Source organism: Rhodamnia argentea, chromosome 9 (genome assembly GCF_020921035.1).
Source record: "Rhodamnia argentea isolate NSW1041297 chromosome 9, ASM2092103v1, whole genome shotgun sequence".
Lineage (NCBI taxonomy): Eukaryota > Viridiplantae > Streptophyta > Magnoliopsida > Myrtales > Myrtaceae > Rhodamnia > Rhodamnia argentea.
In genome coordinates, this window is record NC_063158.1 from 21,672,376 (window position 1) to 21,688,348 (window position 15,973).

Genomic DNA, 15,973 nt, shown 5'->3' on the forward strand with positions numbered 1-15,973 from the left:
CAATGCACTACATGTATTTATGTTGTGATTCCAGGAGTATTATAATTTCATGTCGTGCATTTTCTTTAAATCGGAGGATTCTCCATTTGTTTCACGGAAAATATGGCATATCTGGAAAATATTTTTCAGAAAGCCATTTTCCGAAAAGAAAAATGACGATATCTTCCGGTGATTAGCTGAAATTTGAAAACGAATCGGAAAATATTTTCCATCGTTTGGTAAGGAAAATCAATTTTCACCGTATACTTTTTTAATATTATTTTTTAAATTGACTTTTTAATTATTCTCTTTTATCTTTTTCCTCTTTTATTTTCATTTTTTTCTTTTATCTTTTTTCTCTTTTGTTTTTCTTTTTTCTTTTTTTTTTCTTTTTCCTTTCTTCTTCAGGTGGTGAGTCGCCAAGGCGACCGGCCACCGAGCCTCGCAATCGGCCAGTGAGCTCAAGGCGGCAAGGCAAGCCACATGAGTCTCGCGAGATCATGGCTCGCCTCGCAGCCTCAAGCTCACCATCGTGGCGAAGATCTACCAGATCGCAGCTTCGTCGTTTAGAATCAGAATGGCAAGCGTGGAAGAGAAGACTGTGAGGAGAGAGAACCGAGATGGAGGAGAGAAAGACTATGAGGAGAGAGAACCAAGATGGAGGAAGAGGGATAGAGAAATGAAGCTATTCTCCATTTCAAAAAGTTACACGTGAGAATGCCTGAGGTAGAGGGGAAAATGATTTTCTTTCTCAAAAACGGAAATCATTTAGATTTGACCAAATATTTTTTATCTCCCAAATACCAGAAATTGGGCAAAATGCTTTCCAAGAAAATATTTTTCATGAAACATACCAAGCCTAAGAAAGAAGCTTGATGTGCATATTCCTTTTGTTGCATTTTTTTATTTTGGCATATCCTTCGTGTCACAAAAATTCACGTCGACGACAGAATTCAAAAATACCGGGTACCCGCGCCACCCAAATAAACAATTTGTCATATAATTGATGGTCTGTGATTCGCTCATCCACTCCTCCACCGTATCATCAACAAAATGAACTTACCCAACATTATGATTCTTTACATCTCACGCATCTCATCTCCTACAAGGCAAAGAAAGCAAGGGATATTGGAAAAGGTTACAAACAACATAAGAAGATCCTACCCCAGAAAGGGCCAAAAGCTGCTAATTAAAGACCTTTTCCAAGTTTGGCTTTGGATTCTTTTGGTCCCAATGGATACCTTCCCTCACAAAAGGCTTCCATGATAAACGCCAGATTCAACCCTTGCTCTCTCCCTATTTATACGCACTTCATCAGGTCCTCTCATCTCGCAAAAGCTCCCAAACTCGGTCGTCCACTCTGTGCTTCGAAACCCTAGTCGGAATCCCAAAGAAACAGCCGAGAGTTTCAAAAGGAATCAAGAAGACGACTTCGCACCTTTCTAAACGCCATACCCACTTCCCAAGAACCAAAACTTTGAACCTCTCCTCGATCGGAACGATGGCATTCAAGACAATAAAGAAGAAGATGTGGATCTTCTCTCTCTGAAAATCTCACCCTCTCTCGATCTCGATCTCGAAACCATTTCTTGATCCTTGTCTTGTCTCGTGATGGAAGTTATGACCATTATTGCAATATCACTTACCAGCACCATCCGGAAAGCCAGCAACCAGCACAACTTCCCCCTCCAAAAGCTCTCCTTCTGGTTCGCCCCCACCAGCCGCCCGCCCGGCGCTTCCAAGTTCGACCCCTGAAAAAGTTCCGCTTTCTTCTGCTGTCACTTAGTTTTATTTAGGAGACTGAAAAGTTTCTACATGGCTCTTTACACTGATCGTTGTGAACCGGGTTTGTATGGATCGGACCCGCATCAAATGTTCGACCCCTTCTCGCGGGCTAATGGGTCGGTGCCGGAGGTGGCCACACCGCAGTCGTTGGTGTTGGATGGTGAGAAGAGCGAGCTCGTGATCAAGGCTCCGAATAGAGTGGCGAAGAAGAATGTTTCGGAGGAGAAGGCGTTGGCGGCGTTGAGGAATCATAGTGAGGCCGAGAGGCGGCGGAGAGAGAGGATCAATTCACATCTAGCCACTCTCCGCGGCTTAGTTCCCTGCGATGACAAGGTATGATTGACTCCACTCCTTTTCGCTTTCGTTCGTTGGTGTTACAATCCAAGTATTCGTTGTATGCTGGAGTTTGGTAGTGGGTGGCTCCTTTCGTTGGATTTCTTTCCTAAATTTAGGAGGGCCAAAGTTACAATCTCAAACATTATGACATAGTCGAAGTAGGTAATTTAACGTCTAAAGTCGTTTAGTAGACCTTACAATAGTATCGGCTATTGAAAAAGGGTCCTCACTCTTACAAGGCTGTTGACGAGCACTCCATAGTTACGACGCTTCACATCGGTTGGATTTTAGGAAGTTGTCTTGTCTAATTTGAAGGTGTTTGAAATACACATCGCCACACACAGAAATTACAACGCGACACAACCACAGTACGACTATATACGACTATAGTTATACATCATACAAACTCTGTTTATCATGACATAGATTGACAATAGCGTGAAAATTTTAATTCATCTCATAATATGTCTCAATCGGGTCGATCTCTCTGTGTATGCAAAGGCCATGATGGTCTCTCCATCCATACATCCCGATGCTAGCTTCACTCACGAGCACAACGTTAGATTATCATTCATTACAGGTGACACGGGGAAAACCCAGGCAAGAAAGCCAAGTCTTTGGTGCTTTCCTTGCCATATGCGTAGTTTTCCAACCTATGCTGAGGTTTGACTTTCTTAAGCTGATCGAACGAAATAATATAGTTCATGCCATGGCGCATGATTACACCAGCTGACCAAAGCGAAAGAGCTTTTCTACTCTATCTTAAACAGTTGATCCGTCTTTTCAAACTTGATAATTCATTTCTTAAAAGAATTTGCACGTCACGTCCACGAAAGTCTACCCTCTCGACGGCATCGTAGAGCTCGAAATAGTCAGACGTTACTTCATTCGAATCTCGAATTCCCTTTCCTTCTAAAGTTGGTAAAGATTGCAAGTCTCCTGATTCCGTTCGTATCTAGGGGCAGGCGGACTCGGAACATCCTAGAATTAGGTGCGTCTACTTCTGATCTAGGCTATCCAAGCACGTTTTCCTGCATAAACTGTCACATGGTGATTGGAATCCACATTGATTCGCTCGAATAAAGTGAGTATGTGGAATAAAATAGTCTCTCATGGAGGCCAAGTTCTTCAAGACAAAGATGTCATTGGTACGGTACCCGGGACGGCAAGGGTCGGGGGCGGCCTAAACCAAGGAACCCTAGAAGCAAGAGAAACTGGCCAGGGATCCATGCCATGGAAGCATAGTTATTATTTAGACGTTGAAAAGTCAAATTTGGATTCGGCGATATAGAGGGAAAAAGTACCAAAAAACTTCTAAATTTATTATTTTGGTACCAATTTAGTTCTAAACTTTTTGATTGAATCAATTCAATCCTAAACTTTTTGTATATGTACTAATTGAGTCCATTAGGTCAATTTCGGCTTTAAATTGCTTGCATGGATGTTGGTCGTCCTATATGGCACGGCTGGCGTTGACTTAAATATTTTCTAAATAATATCTTATTTCTAGTTTGAATTTTTTTTATTATAATGTTTTGGTTTTTTTTTTTTTGTCATGGAAGAGAAAAAAACTAAATCTTGTCACCACCCTTTTATAAATAGTTTTCCATAAGTAGACGGAAGGGATGTGAATATAAGGTTATTGATAATGTTAGAGAAATTAAAATCGATCTAAAAATTGGTCAACGTGCAAATCATATGTGATAGGATTTTCATTTATAGAAGTGTGGGGCCCATATATCATTTATGTGATTTTCACAAGGATGGAGATTCTCTGAAGTTAGGGTGTGATTAGGGGTATGCAAATTGGACCGGACCGCCTGGGGCTGGTCGGGGACCGGACCGGACCGCACGGGTTGGTCCGGTCCTTGAGGGGGCCGGTCCGATCCTCAATTCCAATAAATGGACCGGTGGCCGAGCGGTCCGGTCCCCGGTTCCATGGTGGATAGGATAGGACCGAACCGCCCGAACCCAACCATCCAGTATATATAAATATATATGGAGAGAGAGAGAAAAAAAATTATAAATTTTTGAAGAAATAGTTAACCTAAACCTGATCCCCATCTTTATTTTCTACTCGACAGTCGACACTTACTCCTCTCACTAGACGCAAGTTTACCTATCTTCATCATTCGCTTGACGGTCGACACTCACTCCTCTCACTTGACGCTCATGTGTCGCCTTCGCAATGCGGCTACGCTCGGCACTCGCTCCTTTTGCCTTTGCCTCTCCGCTTGATCCTCATTAGCCATGCATGTATTCCAAGGATTAATTTCTATAAGCAGTTGGTATTAGTGGTCCTATTGGGACTGGACCGCCGGTCCTGGTCAGTCCTAGTCCTGGTCCCGTCCGATCTTGGTCCGGTCCATGGTCCCGAAATTTGAGGACCGAGACTACTAGTTCAATCCCTAGTTTCATACTAGGTCCGGATCGGTCCGGACCATGCACACCCTTAAGTGTGACAGGACGGAGTCCAATTATTTTTTAAATTGCGGCAGTTTACCTAAGAACCTAAGCATAAGATCTCTGTGTACGTGTGTGTTGAAAGATGACATTGTGACCATAGAGGTTGTCACCACCGCACAAACGGCCGAGTGGCCTCGGGTGACCCTGGATCGGGGTCGTCCGAGGCTAAAACCTTGAATTTGAGGCAGCAAGGGAGCCGGAGAGAGCAGACAATGCGAGCAGTGATGCCGGGTGGCTCGAGCCAGGGCCGATGGTGACAGCGGGGAGATGACAGCACAAAGGAGAGCTGGGTACAGTGCAGTAGAATTGAACTTTGACAATGTTCAAGAAGCATTAACACTTTCCCGTTTGGTGGTTCACTCGTAGTAATCATCGGAAAGAATGTTGCATCAAAATCATCTTTCTTCATGCTAACTCATATTCCTCATAATCTTTCATCCGGTTTTAGGAGATTGTAATCAAAATGAGATCTATGTTTAACTTTAGACATGTTTATATTGCTAGATGGACAAAGCCACATTGCTTGCTCATGTCATCGAGGAGGTAAAAGAGCTGAAGAAGAAAGCAGCAGCGGCAAGTGAAGGCCTTCTTGTGCCTATGGACGCCGACGAGGTCAAAGTTGAGCCGCTCGATGACGCCGTGGGAAATGGTACGTTTTCTTTCAAGGCATCCATCTGTTGCGAATATCGACCCGAGCTGCTTTCTGATCTCAGGCAGGCTATCGATGCCCTCCGCCTGAAGATTGTGAAGGCCGAGATATCGACCCTCGAAAGTCGCTTGAGGAATGACTTCATCTTCTCAAGCGGCAAAGACGAGTTTAGCTACCGCTCAAGTGTGGAACGGCAGCTCCTCGCGAGCTCGATTCGCCAGGCTCTCTGTAATGTCCTGGCTAAGACTTCTATCTCGACCGAGTACTCGCCAAGAACGACACTCCCGAGTAAACGGCGAAGAGTCTCTTTCCTCGATTCCTCGAGCCCTTCGTTGTGAGTGATCGGATAGCGAATCCGGTGATGGAGATTATTGTACATATTGTGTCACCACAGACTTATGTACGACCTAACAGGTGTCTGTGTACGTAGTTAAGATTAGTCCTTTCAGAGATATTGAACGTTCGACATGTAAAAGCAGAAGAAGAAATTGTACGAGACTTGTGCTGGGGTTTGGTGTCTGCCGTGATGTGTAACATTAAGTGTGTTGTATAACCTATTCTAGATTCGGTTCGTGCTTGAATAAAAGGGAGGGAACTAAGTTCTACTGTGAATTTGTCATGCAAGGTTAATTTCATACAGGGCAAAGAATTTTGAGAAATCATTATTCTATGGAAAGTATTTATTTAGTACTTATTATGTTTAAAGAAATATATCAAAAACATTTAAATATTCAATTTTGTCTTCATCTAACAATCTAATCCAAAAGGTTAAACCTACATGTTGTTAGGATGCACACATGAATTGTGTTAAAGAAATCACATGTTTGAGAATTGATATGGTGTGAACCAGTTAATATATCATAGTTGGCTTATAATTCGTTGGCTTAAGCTTTTGATTGAAAGTGAGTTCAACCGAATGTATTCATGGGCTCAAATTTGGGTTCTCTCTTGGTGATCTTCCTGGTAAAGGTATCGGACCCTCGTGTCCAAACGGAATTAAGTGGGACCCGTGAAATTCGGGTATGTTGATACTCATTGTTTTCCACTTCCAAATTCAGTATTTGTAGTTTATAATATTTTTTGCTTTAATATGCCCTAGTCTAATCCTCCACTCTTTTTTCATATTTTTACTCTGCATTTTATAGAACGTGAAAGTTGAACTCCACACCGGAAAGTAAATATTCCCACCCTACCTAGTTTCCTTAGCAATTGATACATTTTAAAGGGACAGTTCTGCCGCATAATCAAGGTCGAAGGACGATGAAGGCTGATCTGTACATAACGAGGAAACATCTTCATGGCACTTGAGGGGTGCCAAAAACACCTGAATGGAATCGACTCGATTCGAACTGAACTGAATAAAAAATTTCATGCCATTTCGGTTTGGATCTCATTCGATTTCAGGAAGGAATTCGGGTAATTAACGTCGGTTCGGGATTTTTTTAATGAATCATACATTCTTTCTCTGCAGAAACCCTGATACCAGCCTAGTGGCAGTTCCCTTTTATGTTCATAAAATAGACAAAGGCCCCTCCTTTTTCTTCCCCACTTCTATGCAGTCTCTTTTCTCTTGTCAAACCATGTAAGTTGGAGGAGAGGAATGGTTGGGTTGGTCGGGATTGGGAGCTTCAATGAGGGGTTGAGCGAGTACAGCAAGAGGAAATGTAGGAGCTTCTTGTGGAGAGCCAGATTTGCGATGAAGAAGAAGAGTAGCAGCAGCAACAGCTGGAGATCTCCGACGGCAATGTCGGGATTCCTGAGAACTTAGTGCCAGAGAGAGATAGAGGACACACTAGCAAAGGACGGTGATGTGCCGGCGCAAGGGGATGAGGGTTACCTTGTCGGCAACTGAGGAGGTGGAGCAACCAACGTCCATGGCAAATGACGAGGCGGCGGCACTAGTCGTCGGGTCGGGCGGGCGGGTCCATGGTTCGAGTTGAAACATGGGGGGTCCCAAACAGTTCAGTTTGATTTTGGTATCATGGAAATCCGAACCAAACCATTAACACTCATGTTTACTATTAGACTTTATTGTGTAGATTTAATGGAAAAAAATAAAAAATAAATTGTTGAGAAAAACCCTAATTGATTTTAAAGTTGATAAAACAATCCATAATCTCTAATATTAAAGTTAATGCAATGAAATACTATTTTACGGATTATCCAAAGGTGTATGAATCAAGATACATATGATTGAACGTTGTACGTTGAGTAGGGAACTCAAACGTTGTAGCGAAGCACAAGCTCTAAGAAAGTATTTCATGTGCAATAATCAGATTATCAAGATATATATTCAAGATGATTTAATTGACATATTACATCATCATAACAGCTAGCAAATCAAGCTATATTCGTACTTGGAGATTCTCAATTATGAAAATCAATCAACGACGTGGATTAAGGGAAACAAGGATGACTTACTTAATGAAGAACTTTATCTATGGGAACCTAGGACCACGATTGTATGGGCGATTTGATCCAACAAAGGATTCTTTCCTTTGTTGAACTCAACGGCTACAAAATCTTTTAGATACGGTCTCGTTCAAATGGGAAAGTTTGGAGAGCAATCCTTTGACGCCTTGCAACTAATAGTTGAAGGTGGAGGAGTATAAAAGGATTTCTCAAAGCTGAGAGAGAGAGAGAGAGAGAGAGAGAGAGATGACGTGCAAGAAAGCAAAATTCTAAATTCCAAGATCAAAAGAGTTTCATATTCTTTATATACCTTTGATCCAAACGCTTTAAATCTTAGAGGAGAACATTAGAGTGTATGAGTGTTAGATGGGAAGTTTTTTTACTCAAGAGTTATCACTTAGTTATAACTTCTGAGCAATTTATTAATGGAATCCAGCCAATTGGTTGCCGGTGTGAATAAGTGAATGTAAGTTTGAACAAAGCCGAACCAAACCACTATAAATCCTCCGTGCACATTCTCTTTCCCATAATCTCTCTGTTTATATTTAGTGATAGTAGAATTGTGCACGACCACTACATCTAAGGGTATGCCGGATCTTACTAAATAGCATCGTCCGAACAAAGCTCTGAGCGTATTTATATTCAGCATTGATTTCATTAATTCCTTAGAAATCACTTATTCACCCCTTCTAGGTGATAACGCTAGCTCTAACAATTTTGACTTAAATGATGGCTCTCTCATGACTCCGTCAATTCATGAGATTGCAATGGTAGATAGGTAAAATCTTAGTACATTTAATGTTTATTCATGTACTTTAACCCTCTTTCACAAGGAAATAGAAATGGATGAATGGCGGGACAATTGGCTTTTGTAGAGATGAAAGAGTCAGGTACATGCTACGTTGCCCTGTTGTTGTCTCTCATCTCTGCTAGGAGACAATTATTATTTCAGCCAATCATTGGAAGTTGTTGTTGTCTTAGTTCTGTTTTGCTAGCTTACTAGCTGCGATGCACACTTTGTTACTTAGCCCTCTCACCAACTTACTTTATTACTCTCTCCAATTACAAGCGGTTGGAGTTGTTGTTCTCGGTGGGTTCTCGGTTGGTGTTGGTACGGACCCTTTAAGTTGTAATCATCCCATTGGTCCTATAAGGCTGATTTCAACTAGTCACCTCCTTGTTGCTCGGGTGTCTGCTCACTAATGGATGGTCCCGCTACATCACGTTGGCTGCTGCTCCACTCCTTCCAATGCTCTGTTGCTCCTGGTTTATTTTCTGCTATTGCTTGCATTATTGGTGCCCTTCCCTTGCTCTCTTCTACCTCTCTGTTCCATATTTGTTGGGGCTTCTGGGCTGATTGGTTATCGTGTGCTTGATAACCCTGTCTTCTTGCCCTCCGGGTTGCTCTGTTGCTGCGTTGCTTCTATTGAGTTCTTCTTTGCTGCTCTTGGGTTGCTAACCGGTGCTACATAACTCAATCGGGCCAACTACTACTGACTTGCTATTGCTTTTGATCCCTTTGACTCTTACTTTGGTGTTGTTACCAACTGGTTCTTTTGCTACTCCTGGACTTGGCGTGCTGGTTCTACTGGTGCTGCACCCTAGGAGGCCCTCTCGCTACTGCCCTCCTCTACCCCTAATGCTGATTGGAGGCTTCTCTTTTGCTGTTGCACGATACATCCTACACCAACGCATGATGCTGGCCTTCGATGCTGCTGGTACCGGTGCTGTGTTTTTGGGTTCCTTTGTCTTTGGAGTCCTATTGTATTTCAGCATTTCTATGCTCCTAGTTTTCATTGTTCCGTACTCTTTTTTCCCTTACTTAGGGCTACATGTTTAGCCACTTGTTTACTCCTTTTGGCTGCTGTGGCTATGGGCCGATGCGTCCTTGATGCTCCTTTGTATTTTGCAACCGGTTCACCGTTGAACCATCTCTGACACTCATGGTGCCATCGATGGTTCATGATTTTTTTGTGTCCGGTTTTTCTACTTGTACCTACTCTCTTGAAAAGTTCAATACACACTTACCTTACCACAAAAAAAAAGTAAGGTACAATTTTCTGCGTTTTGGTTGATTAATATATCTCTTACCTTAACAAAAAAAAAAAAAGAATAACGTACGGCATAAAGAGAATCCACCAATAATGTGATAACAAAACAAATTCATTAGAAAGACGCATAGATATTTGAGGAAAATGCTTTTTGTGTTTTAGGCGATGGGAAAATTACTAAAAAAGTCCTAAATTTATTGTAATTATGCTAATTCAATCCTATATCTTTTTTTTTTTTTTGCCAAGTGAGTCCTAAATTTTTTGCATATGTACCAATCCAGTTCATTCGGCTTATGTGGTGCAACTGGTGCTAACGTCGACAATATTTAATAAACTTTTACTTTTTCGATTGTTTTCTATTTTGCCTTTTCTTTCTTTCTTCTTTTTTTCTCCTTTTCTTCCGTCTTCCTCTAACCTATCGCTAGACCATAGCTACACAGGACAATCGATATACTTATGAGCGATTTTCAGCCAAAATTTTGGAAATGAACCGAATTAGTACAAATGAAAAAAGTTTGGGACACAATTGAAAAAAAAAATATTTACTACTGAATTGGCATTATTATAATAGGTTTAGGGTTTTTTTTATGATTCTCCCTTAGGCGCACAATAGGCATTCAATTTAGTGTAAGCCATCGAGGGCATTCAACATCATGTGAAGGTTATCCACCTGAATTTTCAGCTCATGTGTTTGCACAATCCCTTTTTGTCCTTGTTGTTGACTCCTGGGGGTACATAACAACCAATCTACTTCTCTGGTCTATTTCAAACCAATTTCAGAATAGGTTTGGAATAGAAATTCTTTTGGTAACCTAATTTTATTTTCTTTTATTTTTTAAAAAAAAATTTATTCCGTAAATAGATTTGGAAAGGCAATCAGAAACAAAAAATTTTAGCTTCTCGGAGAAATAGAAATAAAAAATAATAACCTCTCACTTTTTCTCAAGTACGCGCCATCTCTAACCACCACTCGCCGCCGCCCGCCATCACCCCCCGCCTCACCGCCGGTTGCCGCCACCCACCGTTAGCTGCCGCCGCCCACCGCCACCCTCCTTCGACTACCTCAACCATTGCCAACCACCGCCGACCAACGCCCGGTGCCTCAACCAAGGGTAGTCGTCGCCAACCACCGCCAACTACTCGCCTCTGTCTCCCACCGCGAGTTGCCGCCAACCACCGCCTGCCGCCTCCCCCTGTTGCCTCTCGCCAACCACCGCCTGTTGTCGCCCATTGTCGCCTCCCGCCTCACCGCCGGCCATCAACCATGACCACCATCGCCGCCCACCGCCGCCCACCGCCGACTTTCGCCGCCGACTAGCACCCGTCGTAGCCCCGGCTTCATCGCCACCCACCGCTTGTTGCCACCGCCTACAACTTGCCACCACCGACCACGGTCTACCGCCACCACCTACCGCCGGCCACCGCTAACCTTGCCGCCGCCGACCACCACCTACCGCCAACCATCGCCAACCTTTGCCACCGGTCGCCGCATCTATCGCCACCCACTATCCGCCGCGGTCACCCACTGCCGGCCGCCGCCGACCCCGCCATCGTGACCACCACTTGCCGCCAACCTCTGTCGTCGGTCACCACAACCATCGCCGGCCACCGCCGACCACTACCGACCTCCGCCGGCCGTCACAACTGCTACCGTTGCCGGACTAAAAAATAAATAATAATTTTTTAAAGTAGAAATTTTCAACTGTTGTCAATCAAACTTCTGTCCCATGATCAGAAATTTTATGTCGTTATCAAGCGCATTTTTTTGCTAAAAAACTTATCTAGAAATAGAAATAGAAAAATCTATTTCTGGAACAGAATTTTGTCATGCACTCCCTAGTAAAAGTAGATTCATATCACAAAATCTTATTATTTTGTACCACAACATCCATTGTTGTCGATTGCCCACGACTACAGTCATAGTTGAACTAGCCCGTGATGGCACATCAAACCTAGGACGCTCGAAAATACACAGCAACACCAACCTTCAACTAGGGTCTCTTATGTTGGATCCAACATGATGGGAATGTTCATCCAGCATCCATGGTGATGGCTAAGATTACTTCCTTGAGATATCAAGAGATGATAATCGTTTGCGAAAAGCGATTGAATAGTCAAATAAACAAAACTAAAAGATAAGTCTGATAATGAATTAACGTGATTCGGTCGATATGACCTACTCCATGGAAAGAGCAATGATCACATTATTACTTGAGTTAGGACATTACAACTATATTCGAGTCACTCAAACACTCAAAATTTCTCAGCCATCTGTCCAGCCATCACAATCTGTCGCGAAACAATGTCACTATCTCACCAAAGAAAGTGTACCACTCTTGTCACGAGTTTCACTGCTACAACACTGATTCTTCTTTGGATCTAATTTACGAGTAAGCTGACCGCGGATGCGCACCAATAGCATCTGCTCGTAAGAACTTTAAGTCAAACCTCAAATCAAGGCATTAAAGACCAGTCCCATGAAGACATAATACATAAATTTAGAAAAAAAAAAAAAGGAAGTGTGAAATTCCTTGACCGGCACAAATATTTGATTCCTCCTCCAAGTAAGAGATTTTGGCCTTTTGCTTTCCAACGTGGGACACCAAAAACCTTCACTTTCGTATAATCGGACTTCCACACAATTCCATTAGGAAAATTGCCAAAATAGTTCAAAATCCATTGCAATTGTGTCAATTAAGTCCTAAACTTTATTTTTGGCAATTGAGTCATAAATATTTTGTATTTGTGCCAATTTGGTCCATTTCTAGCTAAAAATAGCTATTATGGATGTTGACTATCCTACGTAGTATGGTTAGCACCGATGTGGATAATTTTTAATAACATGTTCTTTCTTTCTTTCTTTTTTCTTCCCTTCCTTCTTCCCGGCGAGGCTGGCAAGGTTGACTTCATCGGCCTTTGGCGAAGCTCACCCGCCCCCGGCGAGGCTCGACTTCGCCACCAAACTCGCCAGCAACGATGAGGTTGAGCCTTGCCAAGGGCAAACGAGGTTGGCCTCGCTAGTGGCCACCGAGGTCAATCTCGTAGGCCTTTGGCTCTAGCCGATCACCGAGGTCCGGCGACCGGCTAAAAGAAGAAGGAAAGGGGAAAAAAAAATGAAAGAAATAAAAAAAGATAGATTACTAAATAAATAATTTGAAAACATATCATGCTATCATTTAACAATGTTTACATCAGCTCCGACCATGTCATGCAAGACGATCAACATCCATGTTAGTAATTTCCATCTAAAATTAGTCGGACAGACTGAATTGATATAAATGCAAAAGGTTGAGACTCAAATAAGAAAAAAAAAGTTTAGGATTAAATTGATACAATTACAATAGGTTTAGGATTTTTTTTTTTATAATTCTTCCGAATTCAATCCGAGCCGACTTTTGTTAAACGGACTCAAAATCAAGACATAATTTCAATAACAAGTATAAAACTTCTAGCAACATGGGGTTCATATATTAAAATCAATTTATACACCGACGTAGCAAATATCAAAGAGACATTTAAACGAGTGGATCATGTTGGGCACGATCTATCACATTATATACCAAATCAAACTTATCAATGGCTGTTTTTTTTTTTTTTTTGGGTTGGGGGTTGGGAGTTGCTTTTAGAAGTCAAGTCTACCACTTAAATCTTCTGGCCACCTTCTTCCAAAGTAGGATGATGACACTTTGCGCTATCTTATTTAAAGCCCACCAAGGCAAGCAAGTGATCGCCTAGCACACCCCAGTTGACATCCCTAGACGCCTTTTCATTCATTTCTTCGCCAATCACATTAAGGCAAAGTGCTCTTGACAAAACATCACGAGGCCTCTTTGGGTGCATCACGGGAACTTACAATTTGGTTCGGCAGGTAGTAGTAGTCTCGAAAATCATCATTGTGGGCGGGCTGTGGTAGTCTGTGGATGACATTTTCTCCTAAGTCTTGCACGAACTTGAGGTTATATGGCCCTAATTAGACGATTGGATCCCGCTAAGATCGATTTTTCCTTTCCCTTATATTGGTACGAACACAAAGGGTGAGGAGAAAAACCGGTCATTTCGTCGTTTAAGGTATTGGGACTTCGATGTGAAATAGTCTATGCTAACCGGAGTAACTCGGCTTTATCTTTATCTATTTTGTTGGGTATGAAGACTGACTGGGGTCATGGCTGTGAAGCTAAAAGGACAAGCCATAAACGATAACACAAAATTCATAACTTTCATACAACGTTCACTTTAGTATTATAACTTTTCCATTGATCATTCAAATGCCATAACTAAAATAAAAAAAAAAAGTGCCGAAAATCCAACATGATATGGCACTTGTGGTAAAATTTTGTAATAATAATGACCCTCAATAGATCTTTTGAAAAGTTGTGGTACTTATTTTAAAAAGTTGTGTCACTCAAATGATCGATTGAGAAGTAGAGTAAGCACCAAACAAAAGCTATTGTACTTGTGATGTTCTTGTTCCGTACGGGACCTAAAAAAAGGTTAAAAAGGTTTCCAAGATGGTGGAATCGTAATATTCAAACAATTGCACTCTAATGACGAAGCACGGAGGGATGTGATAGCTTTAGCGATCCACGGGCCTTGTCGACGTTTCACTTGAATTGATAAAGTTCCTCGTCAAACACGGCACGTGGCTAGAAAAATTTTCAATTGTGCAATTCTAGAACCCCCAACGAAAGTAACGTATGGTCAAAACAATTGAGCAAAGCACATTCAACGTTTCGGAAGGTCCGTGACTAAAATTCTCTTGTGGTACACCTCACGAGAGCACCAAAGACACGTCGTGCTCAATTGCGTTTCCGGATTCAACACTTCCCTTCTCCGTTTCATCCACCAAATACCAGGAGGCCAATCCAAAACAGTTGCCCATTTTAGCAATCTATTTGCACGTGGAGGAAATGTCGCCAAGTGGGGTTCGAAGGATGGGCAAAAATGGGTAAGTGGAATCCGACATGGCTTTCCCTAGCGGCCGTCAAATGACCGCAACCAAAAGCGAGCCCACCAATAGTTCCACGTGTCGGAACGAGAGGTTTTGTGAGGACATTGGTCAATTCGGGGTGGATTAATTCGCTCTCAGGAGGTGCACCAGTCTGTGCCGAATTAGGTGCGCACCCTTGATCATATACTGTCCAATCGGCCGTTGCATCGATAGATAAGTATGGTGAATCCTCGAGCGTGTTTGAAAACTTCAAAGAACTTGGGATAGAGCAGCGGCCGTAACCGATGATCAAGTGTGACGATTGCACCGACTTTGCCCGGATGGGCATGCTTATAGGTCGTACCTTGGTACAAAACTGCGTACGTATCACGGTCACAATCCTTTCCGGCTAGAACTTACTTTGTCCACATTGACCATGTCGCCGCAAAAGAAACGTGCGATCTATCCCAACGGCGAGATGAACGGAGATGCAATTGAGAAACAGAAACAAGACATAAGGATTTACGTATTTTGGTCCTAATGAGCGCGAGACCCTATTTTTACAATTTGAAAATTTATTTTTATTTATTCTCCTTATGTATTTATGGATTTGAAGTGACAAAATAATAAAGACGTGAAAAACCTTTAAGAACAACCTCGTCTTCTTGCAAGCCTTGCTTTTATGGGTGATGCAAGCTTATTCAAAGTTCTCCATATAAGCAATGTGGGGCAATTATTTCCCATGTATTCCATCTTCGCAGCGTCCCGCATCCACTATTTTATGAAGTTTAAGCTTGTTCGACTCTACACATGAGTTCATTCTTTCCAAAGTCTCCGCCACGAGGTTATTCGGGGTGCGTTCGGTTCGGTTTTGGAAATGGGCTTTGAGAAAATCAAATGTCCTTAGCCTAAGTGGCTTTAGGAAAATGCAAATGTCCTTTGAAATACAACTTTTGATTAAGTAGTGCTTGGCCCAAAAAAAAAAAAATTGCAAAGGGTTTTTGGCCACATATCTTTTTTATTTAGTTTTTTTATTGCAAAAAACCAAAATCTCTTTGCCAACCGGGGAAGGGCTCGGGCCGCCGTCGGCCTCGTTGCCTGGGGTAGGGTGAGCCCCGGTGATAGACGACTTGTCAGGGCCTGGGCCTTCAGCATTCGAAAATGCATTAATGGTGCTTTCAGCATTTCGAAAAATGTTGAAAGCCCAATGCTGATCCCTATCAAGATTGGGCTTTCAGCCTTTCCAAGGCTGATATTTGGTCACATGCCCCTAAAAAAGGCTTGCTAAACACCCTAGCATTTTTCCAAGTGGCTTGAAGGCCCAAAATCTCTTGAGAAAACTTGATCAAAATGCACATTGTTTTATGT

General features: G+C 42.3%; 1 protein-coding gene across 1 annotated transcript; it reads left to right on the forward strand.

The window, feature by feature from the left end:
* Positions 1-1,162: 1,162 nt before the first annotated feature.
* On the forward strand, positions 1,163-5,904 carry LOC115752967 (transcription factor bHLH30-like). The gene is made up of 3 exons (XM_030691401.2): positions 1,163-2,097; positions 5,071-5,579; positions 5,624-5,904. The coding sequence occupies exons 1-2, from the start codon at positions 1,795-1,797 to the stop codon at positions 5,551-5,553; spliced, it is 786 nt and encodes a 261-aa protein (XP_030547261.2). The 5' UTR covers positions 1,163-1,794; the 3' UTR covers positions 5,554-5,579; positions 5,624-5,904.
* Positions 5,905-15,973: the final 10,069 nt, after the last annotated feature.